Source organism: Fusarium fujikuroi, chromosome FFUJ_chr03, assembly GCF_900079805.1.
Source record: "Fusarium fujikuroi IMI 58289 draft genome, chromosome FFUJ_chr03".
Lineage (NCBI taxonomy): Eukaryota > Fungi > Ascomycota > Sordariomycetes > Hypocreales > Nectriaceae > Fusarium > Fusarium fujikuroi.
In genome coordinates this window covers 2,790,609-2,812,474 of record NC_036624.1, presented here as the reverse complement: position 1 = coordinate 2,812,474, position 21,866 = coordinate 2,790,609, and the positions used below count along the sequence as shown (strand labels likewise).

The window sequence follows — 21,866 nt, the reverse complement described above, 5'->3', positions numbered from 1 at the left end:
GTGAAGTTATTTTGGGCCACGGCCCTCACACGGAACGGCCCCACTCGTCGGACAGGGTGGGGGGGGACGCGGAACAACATCAAAGACGGAGCTCACATGGAGCAGATATAATAGAAGCAGTGGTAGAAGCAGAGATCAGCTAATACAATACATTAGACTAATCTCATAATAACTTGTAACTAAAATACCCTCCAGGATTGAATATGCCACGACGCCCTTTCCAATGCTTTCATGTTAGATGCATAAGTATCTATCTGCATGCATCCCATCATTAGTCAATTAATAGGTTGATGGTGATCACCTCGACACCCAATTCACCCATTGGCATTTACATCCTCCGGTCCCGCCGTCGAATCCGCCAAATTTTTCGTCTCCTCGAGACCTTTTGTTAATCCACGTGCCACCAGCTCCTATGTCGTTGGCTAGTAGCTTGGGGTTCTCTTCATCAATCTTCTGTCTATCATCGATAGGCCAGGCCCAGACAAACTTTTTCCCTGGGTCTCCTCCATGTGTATCCATCGTCACCGTCACCGGGTACGGCATTGTTCCTGGCCGAATCAGATCTGGTGATCCGTCGATGGCGCCTTGCCCAGTAGGATCGATCAGCTTCGATGTGTTGGCAGCCAGTGTCCGTGTCCAGATTTGAACGAGAAAACGTGTCTCGCTCCAAGTCGCGATGAAATCAGCCTCTGTCTCCCGACAGCCGCCGTCCTCGTCCAGGGGAATGTCTCCATCCTTGGTATCATTAAGAACTGTTACCGACTTAAGGAAGATGGTTCGTCTGAAGTAGGTGTAAAAGCCATAGTGCTCGGTCGGAAGCCCGCGGTCGTAGAGTCTCACTGGTTGCTGTACCGGCTGCGGGAGCAGGACAGCTGGTTTGGATGCGCCATTCTCGTTGAGATCAGGGGATGGGAGCACTTCAGCAAGGCTAACATTCACGTCCAATTCTTGCCTTTTGGTCAGCTCTTTGCGGCTACTCTCCTCGACAGAATCAACCAGACTGATGTAGAATGGAGTCGCCTCGCCGCCCTTTTTATCGGATTTGATATTGTCGGTTGTATTTCCCAGAAACCACATCTCTTGGAATTTGGGTGGGCTGGGACTGGGCTCAAAGCCGGGCGCCTCCCGTGCCCGGATAGTGTCTCCCGCATATGCGGCGCCGCCCATACCTCGACGCCCCTTCAACGAAGGGGGATCCTCGTTGGGGGTTTTCCAATCGTTGCGGGTGCTGTTGTCCCACTGGATCTGCAGGATAATGGTTGGCTGGTCAGGCTTGTAAGGCTTCACCGAGTCATGCTGTTCTTTTGGTAGAGAACAACTCCACAAGGTGGATGGCTCAGTGCAGCCACTCTTTGCGACAGTATTGTCCGGTCCAACGATTGTCAAGTCTCCGGTTGGCATGGGTGGGAAATCCGTCAAGTTGACCCAGATTGATGGCACTTCCTCTGAATGCTTGGGGCGTGTCAGAACAACGCCTAAGGTGATCGAAAGAATGATAACGGCAAGAAGAACTCCTAGAATAATCATCCAGACACGGCGTCGCTGTCGACCCTCGCGTCCAGTCCGGCCAAAGCAACCCCTGTCTGGAATACATCCTCGACCTCTCCAGAAGCCACCTAGGCGCCGAGCAACAGCCTCTTCCTTTTCGTTTCGTCTTCTCTGACGCTCCTGTTTGGTGGCGTGTTCGGCTTCGCCATGGGAGTATTCGCGGGGTGCAGATGTTCCCAGCGGTCGTGTTGGGAGAGGCATTTGAGGGAGAGGCAGGTTGTCTCGCGGGGCCGGAGTAAGTGGAATATCAGTCAGTTGCTCAGCTCGCTGCGATGACATGGTAGAGGAGAGACCAGGAGATACAGGACCGGGCGAGGGGGGGAACTGGCTTTGAAGTGGGTGTCCAGGCGGGAAAACAGCCCTATACCTTACTGGAGCAGCCTGACTCTTCTTTTCGGGAGGCGAGTATGCAGGCAACTGTTCCCCGGTACTTTCTTCTTCCTCGGTCACAAGTATTTGTGGTTTTTCTGAAATGGATATGGTTTCAGGAACGGGGGATGCCCTTGCAGTTGAAGGCCCAGATTCGCTCTCTTGGGTGTGCTCAAAACGGGGAGATGGTGTCCTACGTGGCGTCGGTTCTTTGACAATTGGTGTTTGAAATGAGCCAGGAGCCAAGCTCGGTGTAAGATACCCCCCTTGAGGAGGCTTGGTCTCCTGCTTGTTCCACCATTCATCCCCTCGGATAGTCTTTGGTGAGTCAGTATACACCTTTGGACTGGTAGTGAATGTCAGTCTGTTCTCCATAAAAGGTGTGACAACATGATGATCCCACCAGCCACGGGACTTGGATGCAGCACTATCGGGCGTCAGTGCTGATGTCTTTCCCCTTGCTTGCTTGTGTGGGCTCGAGGTGCCGTCTTCTTCAAACAGTGTGCATGGCGTACCGCCATCAGAGTCATCGGGGGTTCTGCCTCCGAGTTCCAAGCTGATGAGCCTCTGATGAGCTGACTTCTTGAAGTTTGCTGGAACCGCAGGCACGGGTGGAACATTGACAGCCGTTGTCGTGCCGGGAGATGGAAACTGTGAATAGATACTTGAGGCGTATCGAATGGTGCTGAATGAGGAAACGGTGTCGGGTGTATCAGGTGACCACACTGACTTCTGCTGAACTGGAAATGGAGACAGGTTTGAAGAAGAAGAAGGGTTTCGAGGCAAATAGGGTTGTGCTGGAGTTTCAATGGGTGTTGGAGCGGCGCCATACCGGGAAGAGCTGCCCGCTTCCTCAGATGAGAGAGCCAGACCAATGACGATGGGTCTGTCATCTGGCGAGAGCTTGTTGTCTGGTGTACGTGCTGATTGAGCTGGCTGGGCTGATGACAGCGGCGAAGCAGTTGCTGGGCTTTGGTCCTTGCTCTTCTTGAACCAATTCCAATTTCCTACTGAAGCCGACGTTGGTTCTCCCTCCAATGCCTTGAGAGCAGCAGCGTCTACAAATTTCCCAGCTCGTCCTGCCGGGGTTGGCATGTAGTTCTGGCGGCGAAATGTTGACATGTCTGTGATAAGCTTGATGCCTGCCTTGGCATTCTGGACCTTCTGTCTCTGGCGTGATTTGACTCGGACAATTCTTGCAGCAGAGGCTCTTGATGCACGTCGCGTTGAGGGTTTGGAGTTTCGAGTGGACACATTCAGCGGAGCTGGAGAGACTTGCTCCCCAGCGTCGATGGGCGTGATAGGCTCGTCGTCCTCCCAATCCTCCCACTCTTCTCGACGCCGTGGCTGGGCTTCCGAGTACGGCGGTGGGTGTACCGGGACTTGATTATGAGTGTCGTTGTTCATGGTGTAAAGACTAGTCTTTGAATAGGAAAGGGAAAGCAAAACGAAAAGGAAAGCTAGCAGTATCTAGTGTTTAGACATGTATGGCTGGTGATCGAAAGGAAATTGTATCGTTTGGTGTTTGTTTTTCCACAGATGACTATATCGTCGTTGTTTGGATCAAGATTCAGAATGTCAGAATCTTTGTCGTTTAGATGATGGTCTGTTGTTGGAAGCAAACGATGCGGAAGAAAAGCCAGCTAGTATGAATGTAGCAGAACAAAGGAGAAAGTGTGAACAATAGGATGCGACAAGAATAGCTTGTTCACAATCAAAGACCGACAGCGACAATAAGAAGCCAAAGGAGAGAATGAAAAGAGCAAGTATCACTTGAGGGTGAGGAGAATGGATGAAAACCACAACAATAGGGAAGCGAATCACAGTGAGGATGCGGTCCATAATAGCACCTCGAGCAACTCATTGCATGCTGCTGTGTTGTTGCTTGTGGACCTGAAGATGGTCCCAGGTAAAAGCAAAAGCACCAGGATCGAGCAGAGCCAAGGGCGCAAAGCATCTTGATTGGACTCTAGTGAGAAGCCCCCATCGATTCCATGCAGGCTAAATAAAGCATTTGAGGTCCAAACGTTGAACAATAGCTCATAGGCTATGGATTGAATGACCTGGGTCAACCGAGAGTGTGGAATAGCCGCCATCCTTCTGGGGTTAGAGTGTGTGATTGGCCAGTTCTAAGCGCCGACATTGGCGTGTGTGTGATTCGTAGGCCGTTGCATTGGCGACCACTGCACGCCTAGAATCTGCAACTGGTATCCGTATATCGAACCCGAATTAATTCGACAAGGAGTAGGGGAGATTGCTCTTTAGGTAAGAGCCCAAGACACGTCTCTGATGGAGAGGCGGGATAATGCTCGATTGGCTATTGTCGCGATGCAGAGTGTATTCGGGGGAAAGGGTCCGGCATCCGGCTGCTGTTAGTCTGTCAATCATACAGACAGTACACACATGTTGGATACAAAAGCGTTGGTATTCCTTCTCGAAAAGGGCCACTCGGCTTGGCTTGTCATGTTTGTTGGCTGGTCGAGACAAGGTCTGTTATGAAATCAAGCCACGCTTGACCCAACCTAGTTTTGACTGCTATTGAAGCGTTGATTCGGATGGGCTCAATCAGGTCAATCTTGACATCTTCAGTCGTGACTTGATTTCAGGTATATTGGTCATGGACAGTATGACCTGGTCGAGGTGAAAGGGCCCTATTGCCACAACTTGGATAACAATTGGTACCTATTTGGCATGCAGTGACTTGACAAACAAACTCTTGTTGAGGCGTACTCAAAACGAAGAGATTCTTTCTGGGCCCTCGGCGCCGAAACGGGTCGCTCAACTGGCCTGGCCAAATCGACTTGACCGTTCTCCAGAAGCCATCACGTCCATTCGGGACAGTGTTGCATATCATGCCGGTGTCTCATGATTCAGGTTCTGGAGTATCCAGGTACGGTTTGCAGGAGGCCGCCAGTTGGAGACACTTGTCTGAGGGCTTCCTGGTTCATGGTGCATCCACTGAAGCTAGGACGAGGGATTAGAGATCATCTCTATGATGCATCACGTGCCAAAGGACACCTCACTCTGCGTGAATTTGTGAGAGGAAGAATGACAGGCAGGTGTTTGCACACCACACATGCCTTTCACTTGACAGTTGAGGTGACAGCGATGCCAATGCTCATTGGAGGCTCAAGTTGTGACTGACAGGTACAGGCCCGGCTCGTAGGTTTGGCTTGATGTAACCCACCAAAGCTAATGGAAATGAACATCGGCATATAAATATGGATGTTCGTACATACAAGATCGGACGCGAGATTGGAATAAGTAAAGTCGGTAGTTGCAGTGCCATTGGAAGTATGTCCATATGATGGATGTTTGAAATGACAGAGGCGTTTGGTTTCAAACTCAATTCACTCTCCTCATCAACTTAGCTGATTGCCGCTAACTCTTGGCTTTCCGTTAACGGTTACACCCCCCTGAACCTGAAATTCAATGAGGAATGTGGGGTTCTTGGACTGTCAAAATGCCTGGGACACGAAGGCAATCAGAGGCAAGAGTTCCAAATCAGTGAGTTTACACAATCTCAGCATCAGCACCTAGAGAAAGAAGTTCTAGAGGCAGAGAAGAATCACCAACCTAACACATTTCTGCCCTACAAGACAAGTACCTACTAATTCAGACTGACAGTGTTAGTACTCTTTAATCGCATCTTTACAACCAAAATTGTCTCGGTAGATCCAATTGGAGAAGATGAACTCTGACGTAATTCCGCTCGTTTTCTTCTTCTCCCTGGCCTAAAATAGGGGTCCAAGGCTAAGAAATAGAAGGGCTAGAAGGGTTAGAAGGGCATAGGAAATTTTCATTGTAACTAAGGCTCCCAGGGCCCAAGCCAGGATCCATTACGTCCAGGACCTTCGAAAAATGTCGCCTTTTCCAGCAAAGGTCACCCAATTCCCAATGCAACAGTAGCGAAGAGGCTGACTGCAGCTTGTCATCTTCTTGGGGACTGACAAACAAGGGACTTGTGCCTGTGCTTGTGCCTGCATTGGATGCAAAAGATCTTTTGTTACACAGAGATGGAGTACGGTATCCCCTGGTCTTCTTAAGAAAGGGAAATTCTCAGGATCGGATTAGAACCAAGTGTAGCATAGTTATTTTCTTGGCTCTGAAAGTCCAGGATCCCCCTATTGTTTAAGAGAAGGGAACCTTGAAGCAAGAGAAAGGCCCTCCCCCCCCCCCCCCCTCGAGAGCTGTGGTAGGTAGGTAGTAGTTGGCCTTTATTTGAATTTTCTTGGTCTCTGTTACAATAATTTGGACTTGCTGCACTCTCATCCTTTCCTAGTTTTGACTTCCCACCACGAAGCGAACCTACATTGACCGATACGATACGGAGTAGTTACTCTGTACGATCCAATGCGATACGAGCCACTGACTCGGCTAATTTGCTAGTGTACTCCAGTCAATGCAGTATCTTGCATCTTACTCAGATCCAGTTGCGCGAGACTCGATTGCATTTACACCGACCGTTGTTCACCGTTACTCCCACAGTCACATCGCATCGCATAGGATCACTGCTCGTTCAGCAATTACACCTCAAGACACTGCGACTCGGTGCATCACACCCGTTTTATTCTTCGCTACGGGTGCATTCTGCGATGTGCTGTTGAACCCAATCCAATCCAATCCAATCCAAATAACCACACCGAATCCTTTGAGAAGCTCCATCACTGAAGCTACTGTACCTACTAACTAGTCAGACTGGGATCTCTTATTAGTGTCGATACGATAAAGCCAAAAAAGAAAACTGCGCCATCACTGCCCTGCTTCACTGCGGATTCTCTCATCATCATCCACCCACCACGACGGGAAATTCTAACCTATTTCTGTCACCATCATCGCGTTGCATCGTATCAACCATCCCGTATACCTGCCAACGTCGCCCAATCCTCGTATACGGTGCTGCCACACCCATCGCCCTGTCACGATCCCCGATATTCCATTCCGCCTACTATATTCTGACTCTGCGCCACATTTCCAGCTGAACAGTTGCGCCCGTGGTTGGCTTGGCCTTGGTACCCTGGAGAACGTCTGTATACCCTCCCTTGCCAAGGTGGAAAACTCGGGACGTTTGTGGCGTCAAAGCAAACTTCTCGTTCCTGCGACTCTGGGCAGAAGAGGCAGAGTGGGCGAATGAGAAGGGGAAAAGAGGGAAGGGGGGAAAACCACACAACACCAAAGCATTTGCTATCACAACAGTTTGAGCCTCGTGATTGCGACCCTCCACGAGAGTTACTGCCCCTCACCCTCCACTTGGCGATAACCGGCATAAGCGGCACCCTCTCAGAAGTCGCCGATTGCGACGTTGCTCAAGCTGGCTTCATCACGCTCACCCTTCGGCTCTTCGAGCTCGTTTAGCGATCGCCCTTCCCGTGCATTTCATACCAGACAACGGTCTTCTGTCAGCCATATCGTGATCAACCCTGGCTTGCTATCCTCCGATCCCCAGAGGCCACAGCAGCCTCACAGCAGTCCCTTATCTCCAGTTCCAGGTACGTACAGTTGATAGTGACGCTCTCCAGTTGTCTTGTCAATGTCTCAGCTCTCATACCTTGAGGCTTCTTGGCGGATTCCCTTATTAGACCATCAATATTTTTGGACTGCTATCCTCCCCACTGTCTCTTTTTATACATACTCTTGTGCCCGTCATTGCGCCTTGGTTTCTGCATGGCCTCAACCTTAACTCGCTCTTGATCATTCTCCCTTCTCCCTCCTCTTTTTTTTATAGATATATCTTGCTTGTCTTTGACTTCCATGGACCGTCAACTGCAGTCAACCTAACGTTAGTTCGCGAGCTAATCTCTGAGCCCGCCTCCTACAGATACCCCAGGTCCTTCCATGACCCTTTCGCGAAGCCCTTCACCTGTTCCCGGTGGTGGCTGGTCAAGTCCAGGCTTGAGCCTTGACAGTGGGAGGTCGACTCCAGCGAACGTGAGCGGTGGCCCTGTTGTATGGGAATCAGCCAAGATGCGACCTCACAACTCGAGCACATTTTCTTCGTTTTCGACTCAAAACAAGGGTTTCTTCAGCAGACATATGCGGCGACTATCGAGCAGTCTCCCGCAGTTTAACGGGCAGCGTGAGACCTGGAAGGAAAAACATGGACGGGGGCCAAGATGGATTCGAAAGGTACCACTCGCCGGTAGAGTTCGATCGATTTATGGGCGAATGGGCAGAAGGCTAAAGATGTTTCTACTGTTCACGCTGGTAGCGATACTCTGCTATACCATTTTCTACACAACCCGTAAGTTGCCTCTGGCTTCTCTTGGGTCTTGGGCTATGACTGATCATTTGCAGCTCTTGTATATTACTGGAGAAGATCGTTCGGTGGCGGAAACAAGTTTGTCATTATCTTGGGCGCAAATGTTGGAGGTGGTGTCATGGAGTGGAAGGGTGCCAGAGAATGGGCTATCGAGCGAGACAGCGTGCGAAACAAGCGAAAGTACGTCAACCGATGGGGCTACGACTTGGAAATTGTGGACATGAGCACCAAGAAGAAGTATGCGCACGAGTGGCGGGAGAGCTGGGAGAAAGTCGACTTTATTCGGTCGACCTTGAGGAAGTATCCCAAGGCTGAATGGTAAGCTGACCCTGGCTGTGTGTATGGAATAAAAGACTAAGCTCGATGTCAGGGTTTGGTGGCTGGACTTGAACACATTCGTCATGGAGCCCTCAGTATCACTTCAAGACCACATCTTCAACCACCTGCAGACAGAAGTCGAGCGCGACATCAACTACTTCAACCCTCGCAACATATCGCACCCTTTCACCCATCATTATCTGGATGAGGTCTCGCGAAGCCCTGTTGGAGATGGCAAGGCCAACTCGATCAACATGATCATGACACAGGATTGCGCCGGCTTCAACCTGGGATCCTTCTTCATGCGGCGCAGCGACTGGACGGACAGACTGCTCGACGTTTGGTGGGATCCTGTCACATATGAGCAGAAGCACATGCAGTGGGAACACAAAGAGCAAGATGCGCTGGATCAGCTATATCAATCGCAGCCATGGGTGCGCAAGCATGTCGGCTTCCTACACCAACGCAAGATCAACAGTTTCCCACCTGGAGCTTGCAACCCAGACAGCGGTCCCAAGGATAAGCATATCCACTATGAGGAGAACCAGCGCGATTTCCTGGTCAACATGGCAGGGTGCGAATGGGGCCGAGACTGTTGGGGCGAGATGTACTATTACCGTGAGTTCAGTTACTGGCTCAACCGAAACCCATGGGAACGCTTTAAGGAGGATCTCATTGCGGTCATCTGGTTCAAGCTCACCGGCAAGAAGGTCAAGTTGTGAAGAGCACTTGAATGAAGCTGTGGGATGAATGAAGCGACGACTTGGTTGATTGTTTGTTGGGATATAGACGCATCAGCTCGGCGAGACGATATACGGGAAACGGACACGGACACGAGAAACAGTCTAATGGTATGACTGCGGTGATGCTTGCCACGGAGTTCTGTACATGATTTGCAATTTTTCTTTTCCCGACTGCATATACCCACTTAGACGAGGCATTAGAAAGAGGACCGCGACAGTCGAGAGATGGGAAGGGAAAATCTCGGCTCCATATCGCACGGAGAGGTTTGAACTCGGAAGCATCGCCTGCTTACCGAACAGTCATGGTGTGAAATGAGAGGAGATGGAGAGTGTTTTATAGATATGAAAAGGTTGCTAGGCTGTGGAGGAAGATGTATGTAGAGTTTCATGTGGCTGTCAATTAGAAAGGACATATATACTCATACTATGTACAGTACAGTTTATACCCGAACAGCTGGGATTGCGATCGGTCCGAAAGAAAGGGTTAGCCACCTACGGGGGGATTATCTGATACTGATAGGTGGTACTTAGTGTGAAGATACATGGAGTGAAACTGTTTTGTGTCGAATGAGTGAGATCCTCCGGAAGTCATGGATGATTATTAGGCAAGGATAATCCTAGACACAGATCAAGCTGATACAATATGCGTAGCGAGACCACATATAATCAGGGGAAATATCACGACATTCTAAAAGTCTAAAAAGATGGAGGCTGTCAGGGTGGGTGGCCCTGGCCCTGAACCTTGAGAAGAGCGTCGATCTTTGTTCGTCTATTCTATAGAGCCGAGATCATAACTGCCGGGATGTGATGTGAGTTCGGGACCACGGCACGGAAGAATAGACGAGGAGTTGATTCTCCGCCCGTTGAAGCAGACTAACCTCGTCAGGAGAGTACAGATACGATGTGTACATAAGTTTCAGGAGTAGCAGATTTTTATCGAATTTGAAGGTTCAAGTGGAAATGTTGGAGTATCATAGATGATGAGAGAGAAAGGAGGTGGCAGAAAGGTTCTGCGGTGAGGTCAGCAGCGTGAGTACATATGTGTGTGAGTGTCCAAAAGAGGAACTAGGTATCCGTAGGTACTGGGTAGGTAGGTGGGTAGGTAGGTAGGTAGGTAGGTGGGTAGGTAGGTGGGTAGGTAGGTAGGTAGGGAGAAGGGATAGAAAGGTCTAGTCTTGCTTCCAACCCTGAGACCATGTTTCAGAATAGGTCATTGTTTGCATGAGTGTGGCGGCGGCTGGATAACGCGCGTCGAGGCTAAGTGACTGAAATGTCTTGGTAAGGAATGAATTCAGCCTAGCTTAAATATGAGCGATTCAAGACGGGGGTCAAGATCAGGTTATTTGGGGTGAGTTGGGCTATGTATGTATGTAAGTGTGTGATTTATATGCCGAGTGCTTTGTTTGGATATTCTTTGTTCTTGCTTGCTTGTTGGATTGGGCTTTCAACTCCCTACCTACTAAGGTTATGGATGGATGGCATCAGGTGGAGAGACAGGGATGGAAATGAGTTGAGCGCGCGGCTATATGTACAGTTACTTGTAGAAGCGCTGTTGTGGATACCAAGGTCTGGGTCCCTGATAGACTGACACATGTATAGCAGTCTAGGTAATCATAGCTGTATGATTCACGAATTCAAGAACAATAGCATTCACATGGTCAATCAATGTATTACAATAGAGAATTCCAGCAGAAAAATACAGCCTACCTACTAAGGTACCCAGCTGAGCGGGAATGTTTCTGTTTCGTCGTCAGCTGTTTCTCATCCCATCTGAGCCCTCCAGCTCCATTAACTAGGTACTTACTCACTAAACCCTCCCCCCACCCCTCCCCCCACCCCCTGCCACGCACATCCACTCACTCCACTGCCAGATAGCGTGCTCTCTAGTGGATGCAAACCCCTGAACCCGCTCGTCTACTTGATATGGGCCTATCACAAGCCTCGACACATCCATCTCCCTGCCTGAACCGGCCATGTCGAGGCGCGCCAAGCCGTATATGGTTCCGCTAAGCTTTTTCTCCGTTGGAGTGATTGGCCTTGGCCCTCTCTGAATCGGGACTGTCAAGCTACGCATTAGAGCCTCTGGACAAAAGTGGTTGTGGGAGATTCTATTGGCGGCACTCTATTATATGAAGAGTCCTGACTTGTTCAAGGCCCCCCTTGGCTATTGTTTCGGAATCTTTAGCATACACGAGCACTAGCTCTAGCATCCATCTGATCTCTGAGCATGAACTGATAGAAGCAAGCAGCAAGCAACACAGCGCGCCCAAGGCCCCAAACGAGACAAGGGGTGGGAGAGTAACAAAGAAACATGGCTAGTCTCGTTTCTCAAAATAGCTTGGCGTTCGAAAGGAGAGGCTGTAAGACATTCCGGTCCATATCAGAGACATAAACTTATACATAGCTCCCGCATTCCCTCCTCTCCTTGGAAGCCCTTCCTTTTACTAGACCATAACCAACCTCACTCTTTTTTTTTCGTTCTCTCTCTTTCTCTCATTCTGTCTCTCTCTGTGTCTCTGTCTCTGTCTTTGTACTTTCCTTTGACTTGGCTTCTTCCGTCTTCAGTGTCTGGTTACTCTGAGACTGAGCTGTTCTTGGAAACTTGGAGAAGACACATCCACTCCTTGACTTCTTTCTTGGCTGCATTCGTCGCCATCACCGTTCAATCCTTTCGGTAGCTGGCTGACCGTCCTTGTTTTATCATTCTCTTCCATCCACTCTCTTTTGCCTTGCCTTGGTTTCGTTGCTGGTTTCCTATTGACTAGGAGCAGTAATTATATCGCTGGACTACCTACCTTACCTACCTCCTTGGCGGCGTCAGTGTCAGAGCTATTGTCACTCACTTCAATAGCCTCCCCCTCCAGCCCTCCCTCCACTTTTGGCTGGGGATTCTCTCGTTCAGACAATAGGTGATGAATGGTAGTTCACGGATCTATTGTTATAAATCGTTTGTTCATTGCACTCGACCTTCTCAGGACATCAGCCTCGCTCTGGTACAACGTCTGTCTCTGTGAACGACTTGATCGCGTTCTCTCCTTCACGCTCAAGACTTCAGCTTCAAATCAGAATCGATCTTGCGAATAATTGACTAGAAACAACACACCTCTTCTCGTCTTAATTCTTTTTCTCCAAAGACTCCTCCCCTCTCAGAAGCAATGCATTCCTCCATCCTCGCGCTGGGCCTCACGGCCTTGTTCAATGGTGCGTTTGCACAGAACAACTCCTACTCTCAGTACTCCCTCAAGACCACATACGACTCTTCCAACTTTTTCGAGGCCTTTGAATTCTTCAATGAAGAAGATCCCACACACGGCTTTGTCGACTACGTCGACGCCGACGCCGCCAACTCTGAGGGTTTGGCTGGCTATGTCGATGGTGCTGTCTACATGGGCGTAGACTACCAGACAAAGAACCCCTCCAACGGCCGAAGGTCTGTCCGTGTCACCTCTCACGACGCCTTCACTCACGGTCTCTTCGTCGCCGATATTGCCCATATGCCTGGCAGCATCCCCGGTGTCTGGCCCGCATACTGGATGTTCGGTCCCAACTGGCCAACCTCTGGCGAGATTGATATCCTCGAGGGTGTCAACACTCAGACCGAGAACAAGATCAGTCTCCACACTGGACCTGGCTGCAGCATCACCAATGATGGCACCACCCAGGGCACGACCCTCGAGTCCGAAAACTGCGATTCTGCTGGTGCCGCCGCCGGCTGTGGCCAGAACACCTCAGACAACCAGAACTACGGCGATGGCTTCAATGACATCGGCGGCGGAGTCTACGCCACTGAGTGGACATCCGACCACATTGCTGTATGGTTCTTCCACCGTGGTCGCATCCCGCAAGATATCCAGTCCGGTAACCCAACCCCTTCATCCTGGGGTCCTCCCGCTGCCAAATTCAACGGCGGTAAAGGCTGCAACATCGACGATCACTTCAAGGAGAACAACATCGTCTTTGATACCACCTTCTGCGGTGATTGGGCTGGCTCCCCCGATGTTTGGGGCAAGAACCCAGAGACCTCGTCTTTGGGAGACTGCAAGGACTATGTTGCCAACAACCCTGCCGACTTCAAGAACGCCTACTGGCTTGTAAACAGTATCAAGGTTTACGTCCAGGGAGGTTCGTACGGTGGTGGTGGTGGTAACGGAACCACCGGTGGCGGCAACTCTGGCAGCGGTAACAGCGGTAGTGGTAACAGTGGTAACGGCAACTCTGGCAATGGCAATTCAGGAAACGGAAATTCTGGCAACGGCAACTCCGGTAACGGAAACTCGGGTAATGGAAACTCGGGCAACGGAAACAGTGGCAATGGCAACAGTGGTAACGGCCAGAGCGGAAACGGTGATGGCCAGACCAACCCACCCAGCAGCACTCAGCCAGGACAAGGCACCCAAAACGGTGACGGATACTCTCCTGACAGTCAACAAGGCCAAGATCAAGGCAACAGCTATTCCCCTGAGCAACAGCAAGGCCAAGGCGGTGGCTACAGCACTGGCCAAAGTTACGATAATGGCCAGTACCATGTCCCCGGAGCCTACAAGACTAGCAAGCCCCAATCAAGCAGCACCACAAGCTGGGACGGAAACGGTTGGCGAGTCGGGTCCAAGCGATCCGTCATCTCGAAGCGATATCTTGCATGAGCAGGTCGAGCTTCTAACCTTTACAAACATATAAGATACCCCCAGACACAACGAGGAAAGACATGGGTCGGCGGTGGCGGCTGTTTTTACATGACATTCTAGCAGATACTGAACATCTGTCAAAGCATTTTCGATTCTAGATTCTTATGTCAACCTTTACTCTTCTCAGTACATACATATATATATATATATATAGTCATCTCTTGGCTACAAGTGGTTGATGACCATGCGAGCATATGAAGTATTTAGCAATGCAAGTCTTACGAGCCTACTTTGGGCGTTTTCTGCCGTGTGAGTGCTGAACGTGGATAGATCACCAGGGGGGGCAGTTTTGAGAAGGGGAATGCTGATGATGTTGAAAGGCGTTGAGAATGCCCCTGTTTCTTAGTCATATTGATCGAGGTTAGCGGTGTTGGGGATGGGAACACCAAACCCGATATGGCCAGATTTTTACCTCTTCTTGTGATTGGCATAATGAATGATTGTAGACATAACATTGGATGGATGGATGGATAGGCGGATGTTACTTTCGTCTACATATCGCGTTAGGAATAACATTGAATATTTCATGACACATCAGTAGAGTTGAATAAGCAGTTGTCACGTTGTTCAACAGTCGTTATCCTCACTTGGGCCTTTAGGTTGATCCTAAACGTTATGCTAGCTCAACATGGCATGCATGTTCATCATACTCGAAGCGGGTCTAATAACCAACAGCTACGCCTGATTATTAAACTGTCGGACAAGTTTGATAATTCTCCCTGGAACTCACGATGATTCAGTCTCATCAGATATTCGTTGTTCTCAACAGTTTTGTTGTTGTTGTTGTTGTTGTTGTTTTGTGATTTAAACCAGAGGTCTCCATCCATCATCCATCAAACAATTCAATTGAGCTCGCTCTTCATCACAGTACGACTCTCTCCCTATCAACGACAATGGAGTCCTTTCTCGGTCTCGATCTCACAAGGAACTATTCCTTCTTCACAGTACGACCCTTCTCCCCTCCCCTCCCCTCGTGATCAACGGCATCTCAACTTAATGCATCCTATAGGTCCCAGCTGCATTCTTCATCGTCACGTTCCCTCACGCCTACACCATCACCGCAGGTGCCAAAGGGACCTACGACAACTGTAACCCTCGCTCTCACAAGGACAGAATCGCCAATTGCCAGACTCTTGATAAATCTGTAGGTTTGGTTGTCTGATTGTCCATCTCTCGCCCACAACTCCCACTAACGATCCCAGCATAAACAATTCCTCCTCCGTGCAAAAGCTGCCACAGAAAACGGCCTCGAAACTATCGGTTGCTATGCCGCAGGCATCTTGGCCGCAAATTTCGCAGCTGTACCAGCGCCAACAATCAATATCCTTGGTCTCGGCTATGTTGTGAGCCGTCTCCTGTACAACATCGCTTACCTGTGGTTGCAGGATAATCCCCGACTATCACGGGTACGCAGTTTAGTTTGGGTAACCAGCATCGGAGTGATTATGTCGTTGTGGGTGAAGGCTGGAAACAAGATGCTATCCATGTAGAAAGAGAGCCACCTAAAGGCCAGTGTGTACCTAAATAGTCACCAGAGACTGTTGGCTTTCAGTCTTCTGAAGTACAAAACTCCGAATTCCCGCCTGGTCTCACAGTTCTCGACCATTTTATTCGTCTTGTGCAATTCTTTGCCTCGGGTATAGTAGGTGGAAATCACATCTGCCGATTCCTTGCACGGCTCTTCGCCTACTGCACTTGATCTCTGTTGTTCTAGTCCAGATGAAACCCAGCTGCAGTATCATGTGAGTGTTATATACCACCATCTGCAACGCAAACAAGTCCCTGTTGGTTGAATCGAGTACAGGGAAGCCTTCTCGAATGTAGCACTTGTTTGACCATGATTCTCTATAAAGATCCCCTCCTCTCGTGGAAACTTTGACAACACAAAGTATTAACCCAAATTCGACGCAGAAGCTTCACAGCTTTCGAAATGCTTCCCAGCAGCTATCTCGTCATACTCTTCGCCTCAACAGCCCTGGCTCTCCCTCACAACCCAGAGCCTTGCAACACGGATGCCCCTGCCGTCACAGCTGCTCCCAAAGAGTCGTTCGACTGTGATTACAGCTACTGTGGCGAGGACGACCATGTCTTGTGGTGCTTTCGCTTCATCCCTTTCACCACCATCAATCCTACCCTTGGTCCTCTTCCTGGCGAGACAAGGATCTCTATCGGCACGTGTGGTCCCAAGTCAGCAGATCCGAACCCAATGGATTGATTTCGGGGCGTAGGCTCCGCTACGGATGTTGTGCGTCATGGTGGTGGTGGATGCGTAGGCCTGGGTATTTGAGCCATGTATATCAGATGAAGACGAGCTGAGGAACGAATGTGATGTCTTGATCTAAGCTTAAACATGAAACTGTGGTTCTAGCATCCAACCTATAGCCCAGCATTATACCTAGGGCTTCTAGCATTAGGCACTTGTCAAATTAACCAGAAGAAAATCCGTATTCCATCCCTCCATATGCTCCTAGGCTTGGTAGATAGAGCCAAACGCCAATCCAAATGATTTACCCTACACCTTTCCATGCTTCGTTCAAGGGCGTGTACCTCTCTCTCTCTCTCTCTGTCTGTCTGTCTGTCTGTCTGTCTGTCTGTCTGTCTGTGTATTGATGCTCTCAGTGCATTTCGGCGCCTCCGAAACTCTTGTGTCGTGTCAGTGTGGCCCGGGCCTGGGTTGCTCTGGGAAGCTGGTCTTTGGTAGACTTGCGCCGGCTGAGGGGTCGGCGTTCAGGGACCTCTTCTGTCCCACTCCGACCCTGTTCGGCTTCGATCATAACATCAGCTGGCATAGAAGCATCATCCTTGATCTTGGCAACGAAGAATGACGCGATCAGGACACAAGCTCCACCAAGAGCGAACACAATAGAAATACTGTGGTCTCCCGGTGTGCCTCTGGGCTTCTGCCAGAGCTTGAAGATGATACTGGAACCAACAGTAGCAATGATTTGAGGTGCCGCAATCGCCATGTTGTGGATGCCGAGGATTACTCCAGCCTGGTCGATTTCTTCCTCCTCGTCATCTGCGGTTCCGTTATTGTTTGCTCTAGCGGCCGCCAATCGTGTCTTTTGAGCTCGTATCAGGGCATCTCTCCGGCTGATCTCGGCACTGATGATGGCCCATGGAGCCCACAGCGTCATCGCCCAGGTGATACCAACAAGACCAACAAGCACGGTGGCCGCCTTTACGGTCCGGACGAAAAGCGTGGCGAACATGCACCCAGCAAAAAGAAGGAGGGACAGGAACCAAGCACGCTTGAGAGTCAGGCCAGGAATGGCCAGCTTGTCTAACCACGAGGGCTTCTCATCCTCATCCGAGTCATAGTACCCTGCAGGGCTCTCTCCCGGAATACCGGTGACTGGCTGGCTATCGTACGTTGGAGCAATGAAAAATGGAAGGAATACATTTGTGAGCAAGCTCACGATCGAGTTGATGAGAAGTGCAAAGGTACCTATACGGGTCGCTTGCTCATACAGTTTGTTGAGCTGTTCCGGAGACATGTGGGGATTCGCTTGGAGGTATGGCTCGACGTAGATCTCTCCGATGTATGAGGACGTATAGAACAACAGAGGGAAGAAGCCGACCCAGGCGCAGAACTGGACCTCGCATACCCTCTTGATCTGAGGCGGTAGGCGTTTGATCGACTTGAAAATAGTGAAGAAGAAGGAGAAAACGCCTTGCTGTTCTTTCTTGGCCGGGCCGTCAAGTCGGGGGTCCCTCTCTTTGATGAAGGCGGTGCTCACAAACACGGTCAAGGCAAGGGCAAAACATGCGATAGCACAGAGGATCTGGAATTGCGTCTTCCCAAGGAAGCCAAGGTGACGGGTCAGGTCGACATACCCAGCAATGTATCCAACGATGTTACCAAATCCGGTGATCCGACTGGCCATGGCATTGGCAGACTCTTGCTGGTGAGCTGGCGCACAGTCGACGATGAATGCACGAATGGACGCCTGGACGGTGTTGATGGCGAAATCGAGCACGTAAACGCCGATGACTGCGACCACAATAGTTGTTGTTTTCACATCTTTAGACTCTGGGTCAAAACCCATGAGTCCAGCAGCAGCGCCGACAATCTCTTTGGCCCAGGCAAGAAACAACAGGGAGAGGATGGTGGCAATAGATCCCCCGATCATGAACGGTTTTCTCTTACCCATGGGCAGACGGCAATTGTCGCTGAGCATACCCACATATGGCTGAACAAGGGTGCCGGTCAAGGGTCCGGCAATCCAGACGAGAGCCATGAGAGATTTGCTCAAGCCAAGAGATAGAAGATATGGTGATCCGTTTGAAAGCTCAACAGACCATGCGATCTGGAGACCACCGATGCTGATGGTCAATATGAGCAAATACCATATGCTCTTTGTGACCTGTGAATCGTCCGCTTCCCTATGGACATTGTTGGCGTCGTTGTTTAGTAGAGGTGATTGTTCATCGTAGCCTTGCGTGTTGGCTCCTCGAGCGATAGACTGGCTGCCTCCGATTCTTCGTGGATTGGATGATGAGGGAGAGGCTGGTAGCCCGCCACCCCCAGTGTCTTCCGCGCCCATCACAGCGGCGTTAGACAAGAAGTTATTGTAACAAATTTGACAATCTGGAATCTGGAGGAGACACTCGATGCTTTAAAGACGTTGCTATCTAGCTGCAATAGGTAGGAGTCCGGATGCGGGGAGTGTGTAAAATGCGAACTCGGACAATTGCAACACGGCAGTTGTGTTGCTAACAGACGAAGACGGTGGCAGGGGCTGTATCCGTCCGTGACCTGGGTATCTGCGAATGGTTATCACAAGCAAGCAAGATAAAGGCGCTGAGGGGCCGATCTCATGCAGACACGAGACAATGTGACAAAAAGCAAAGAAAGGAAACGGTGGACTTCAGAAGACAGTCGAGGAGACGGTAGGTAAGGGAGACAAGGTTCTTGCTTCAGTGAGTTACCTTGGGTTGAGCTGGCTGGATCAATAAATGTCCGTCGAATATGAAACTATCATGTGGTCAAATCAAAAACTCACGCGACCGAAACTGCGCCTGTCGCAGGCAGGCCTCAGAGTCAGGAGTCGGGCGTGGCAGGTAAAGAGAGGTCGGGTACCGTGCTGTCAGAGTGTGAAAGAGATGCGTCACTGGGCCCGCCTCCAATAGATCGTGACGTTAATCATCAATTTACTGATCGAGGCCCCCGTTCCTGATTCAAATCGCTGTCTGGGGCTTGCAGCGCGCTATGTCATTGGTCACGGCACATATCCAGGTGGTACTGACCACTGATGTCCCCTGTAGCTGCCCCGTTCGCTGGTGCTTCTTCTGTGGAACTTACCCTGTATATATATTTCACCGCATCAAAAATGACGGATAAACTCGAAGACATGCAGCAATTTGAGCACGTTGAGGACCTTTTTGTCCGTGTCTCGAGCTAATATTTACTGCACATGGTGATGTAACGCTCAAAGTCGAAGCGGTCAGTTGGATACTTCTGTTGAACTGAGCCTAATAAGCTGGCTGTGTGTAACCCATCAGCTTTCAACTCGCTTGGGATAATGTATGACGACGTCCGCCCAAAAAATGACCGTAAATCACGATGGTTGTTCGCACTAGCTCCTGACATAAGTGGTCCTCTTTTACCAGGACGGGAGCCTCAACAGACGTTATCGAGTAGCTTTGTGCTAATGCTCTGTATCTTATCATACATACCTACCTACTTATCTTATCAAATCATTGTTTAGTTGTAATCGATAAATAGGACTTTTTGGCAGTACGTTGCACTAAGTCCCTAGGTAGAATATCAGAAATAGGTATCCACGTCAATACATCATAGATGCCTCAGGCTATTATTTATGAGCAACAGGAATGCCTGCAGCTTGGCAAAAGTAAACCCTGAACATCCGGATCATGTCACCGAGAACAGCGACAACCACCATGATGCAACCAGATATTTCCAGACGTACTGCTCACGATATCTTCCCCCATGCACTATGTACGCATGTCAAGTCAAGAACAACAGGCAGGAATCACCTCGCCACAGGACGGAGTTACGCCGAACAAATTCGAAGCGAGAAGTGGACCAGAGGGGTGATAAGACTTGGCGAGACTCAGAGATGGTCCACTAAGACGATAATCAGCGAATAGCACCGGCTTAACCTGAGCCTGAACGGCTGTCGACGGGTTCAATTGACAAGGTCAATGTTATCCCCACACGCCAAGACCAGGCGCCATTATCTCTTAATTGTTTACTATGTATCATCGCCAACTCCGGTAGCCAAGAAGTGAACATACGAGAAGGAAAACGACACAGAGAAAGAAAAAAAAAAGAGAAAAAAATTGCTTAGAGGCAAGTCAAGTTTAGCCGCCTCAATCAAAACCTCCCCACCAACCATCAGAAGAAGGTGTCATGTTCGATAAGCTCAAACTCCAAGCAATTATCCGCGCTGCTAACGGGATGCCAAGTCCGGCGCCGAGAGCGGGTGGCGAATGAGACATGTTGTGGGATGCAACGGGAGCCAACGGGAACGGCGATAGTTGAGTGCCTTGAGGTTAGAGGTCAAGACCGCGACAAACACCGGTCCGGTCTCTGCCGAATTCTGTCCTGCCCTGCCCGTAATGGTTGCAGAAACGGAAGAAGCAAACAGTGGGAAAACGCTGAGTTTTTCTACCTGCGAGCCAGAGAGATTCAGTAATTGACTTGCCGGTCGGTTTATTAGCAGTCCTGCAAAGTTGCAAACTCTGTTGACGGCTCCAACGGCTCCAACGGCTCCAACTATCGCGCGACCGGCTACCAAAGACAGATGGGGAGTTGGCTGACCTCGTTCACAAGTATTAACCGAGCAAGGGCCGATTCCCCTGTACGTAATTCGCATTGGGTGGTTCGAGCGTGAAGAAGGATCTCCGTGCAAGGATAATGTGCATCAACGTGCTCAGTCTTGGCAGAGTGTAGCATTCATCAGAGACTTCATCAGACTGCAGATTGCTCGGTGCCTGGAAGTGGGAAGCTAGCCATTGAATTGAATGTCACTATGTACCTGTCCTAGAGTCGTGGATCTCAGGCTTCTCAGCAACCTGAACCCAGGAGCTCATAACGGAGTGAGTTCAAACGGACTCAGCTCGGCGTTATCTTCTAACAACGACGCTACCTAATGACTTGCCACGCAGAGTCTAGCCTGTCGGTCTGTTCACGACCCCGTCTAAACCCCAAGAACCCCCAACAATGCTAGTGGGCGAGTGGGCATAAAGTGGATGACATCGTGCGGGGGCCCTCCACGGCTCGACTTTGTCGCCGACCCCGTGTTTTTAGATTCAAGTTGGAGTCTAAATGAGGTACTGGTGGTGTCGAAAACGGCCAATGTTACACCATGCATGAGGCCCGTTACTGTCCTGCGGGATTTGTTATTCAGATGAAAAGTCTGTTTTTAGAGGCACCGACGGTATGAGACAGGTACTATTAACGGCTGATACACGAGGCGCCTCACGATTCACCTAAATCCTGAACGCCATGTTTCCGCTGACTTCCACATCGACTACCGGACACATTCGGGAATGGAAGAAACAAAGCTCGCTATTGGATCCATTTTCTGTCAGCCAAGCCTGGGCCAGTCGACATGCACGAAACTCTGGTGCCTGCAATCACAATCTCACTTGAGCATCCTTGTCACTGTCAGAGCGATCATGGAAATGATCACCGGCTAAAAGCCAGGAGGCAGGAAACAATCTTTCGCCCTCCTGCGGCCTGCCCCTTTGAGGCTGATAGTTTACCAATAGTGGCGTAGGTGGTGTAGCCTCAACATGTGTCTACAACTCGTGGATCTGCAATGTTGCTAAAAACTGTTACATCCGATCCATCCACCACGACATGGTTAACCGCGAGAGGGTTGCGAGGGCAGCAATGTACTCCTTGTACCAAAATCAACTCCCCGGTCCGACATTGCAGGGTTTCTCCATACAGTTGTTCTGGCCAACACTGAC

At 50.1% G+C, this 21,866-nt stretch overlaps 6 protein-coding genes; 4 read left to right on the top strand and 2 right to left on the bottom strand.

The window, feature by feature from the left end:
* Nucleotides 1–297: 297 nt before the first annotated feature.
* Nucleotides 298–3,324, bottom strand: FFUJ_02982 (uncharacterized protein; the record flags this gene model as incomplete). Its single annotated transcript, XM_023574776.1, has 1 exon — nt 298–3,324. The coding sequence occupies one exon, from the start codon at nt 3,322–3,324 to the stop codon at nt 298–300; it is 3,027 nt and encodes a 1,008-aa protein (XP_023428070.1).
* Nucleotides 3,325–7,752: 4,428 nt separating this feature from the next.
* FFUJ_02981 (probable MNN10-subunit of mannosyltransferase complex) lies at nt 7,753–9,216 on the top strand (the record flags this gene model as incomplete). XM_023574775.1 has 3 exons in its annotated part: nt 7,753–8,158; nt 8,212–8,494; nt 8,547–9,216. The coding sequence occupies 3 exons, from the start codon at nt 7,753–7,755 to the stop codon at nt 9,214–9,216; spliced, it is 1,359 nt and encodes a 452-aa protein (XP_023428069.1).
* A 3,176-nt stretch (nt 9,217–12,392) lies between these two features.
* FFUJ_02980 (related to mixed-linked glucanase precursor MLG1) lies at nt 12,393–13,880 on the top strand (the record flags this gene model as incomplete). Its single annotated transcript, XM_023574774.1, has 1 exon — nt 12,393–13,880. One exon carries the CDS (start codon nt 12,393–12,395, stop codon nt 13,878–13,880), a length of 1,488 nt encoding a protein of 495 aa, XP_023428068.1.
* A 935-nt stretch (nt 13,881–14,815) lies between these two features.
* FFUJ_02979 (uncharacterized protein) lies at nt 14,816–15,621 on the top strand (the record flags this gene model as incomplete). XM_023574773.1 has 4 exons in its annotated part: nt 14,816–14,866; nt 14,932–15,066; nt 15,125–15,328; nt 15,451–15,621. The coding sequence occupies 4 exons, from the start codon at nt 14,816–14,818 to the stop codon at nt 15,619–15,621; spliced, it is 561 nt and encodes a 186-aa protein (XP_023428067.1).
* A 231-nt stretch (nt 15,622–15,852) lies between these two features.
* FFUJ_02978 (uncharacterized protein) lies at nt 15,853–16,137 on the top strand (the record flags this gene model as incomplete). Its single annotated transcript, XM_023574771.1, has 1 exon — nt 15,853–16,137. One exon carries the CDS (start codon nt 15,853–15,855, stop codon nt 16,135–16,137), a length of 285 nt encoding a protein of 94 aa, XP_023428066.1.
* A 400-nt stretch (nt 16,138–16,537) lies between these two features.
* Nucleotides 16,538–18,469, bottom strand: FFUJ_02977 (related to sucrose transporter SUT1D; the record flags this gene model as incomplete). The annotated part of the gene is made up of 1 exon (XM_023574770.1): nt 16,538–18,469. One exon carries the CDS (start codon nt 18,467–18,469, stop codon nt 16,538–16,540), a length of 1,932 nt encoding a protein of 643 aa, XP_023428065.1.
* Between the last annotated feature and the right edge of the window lie 3,397 nt (nt 18,470–21,866).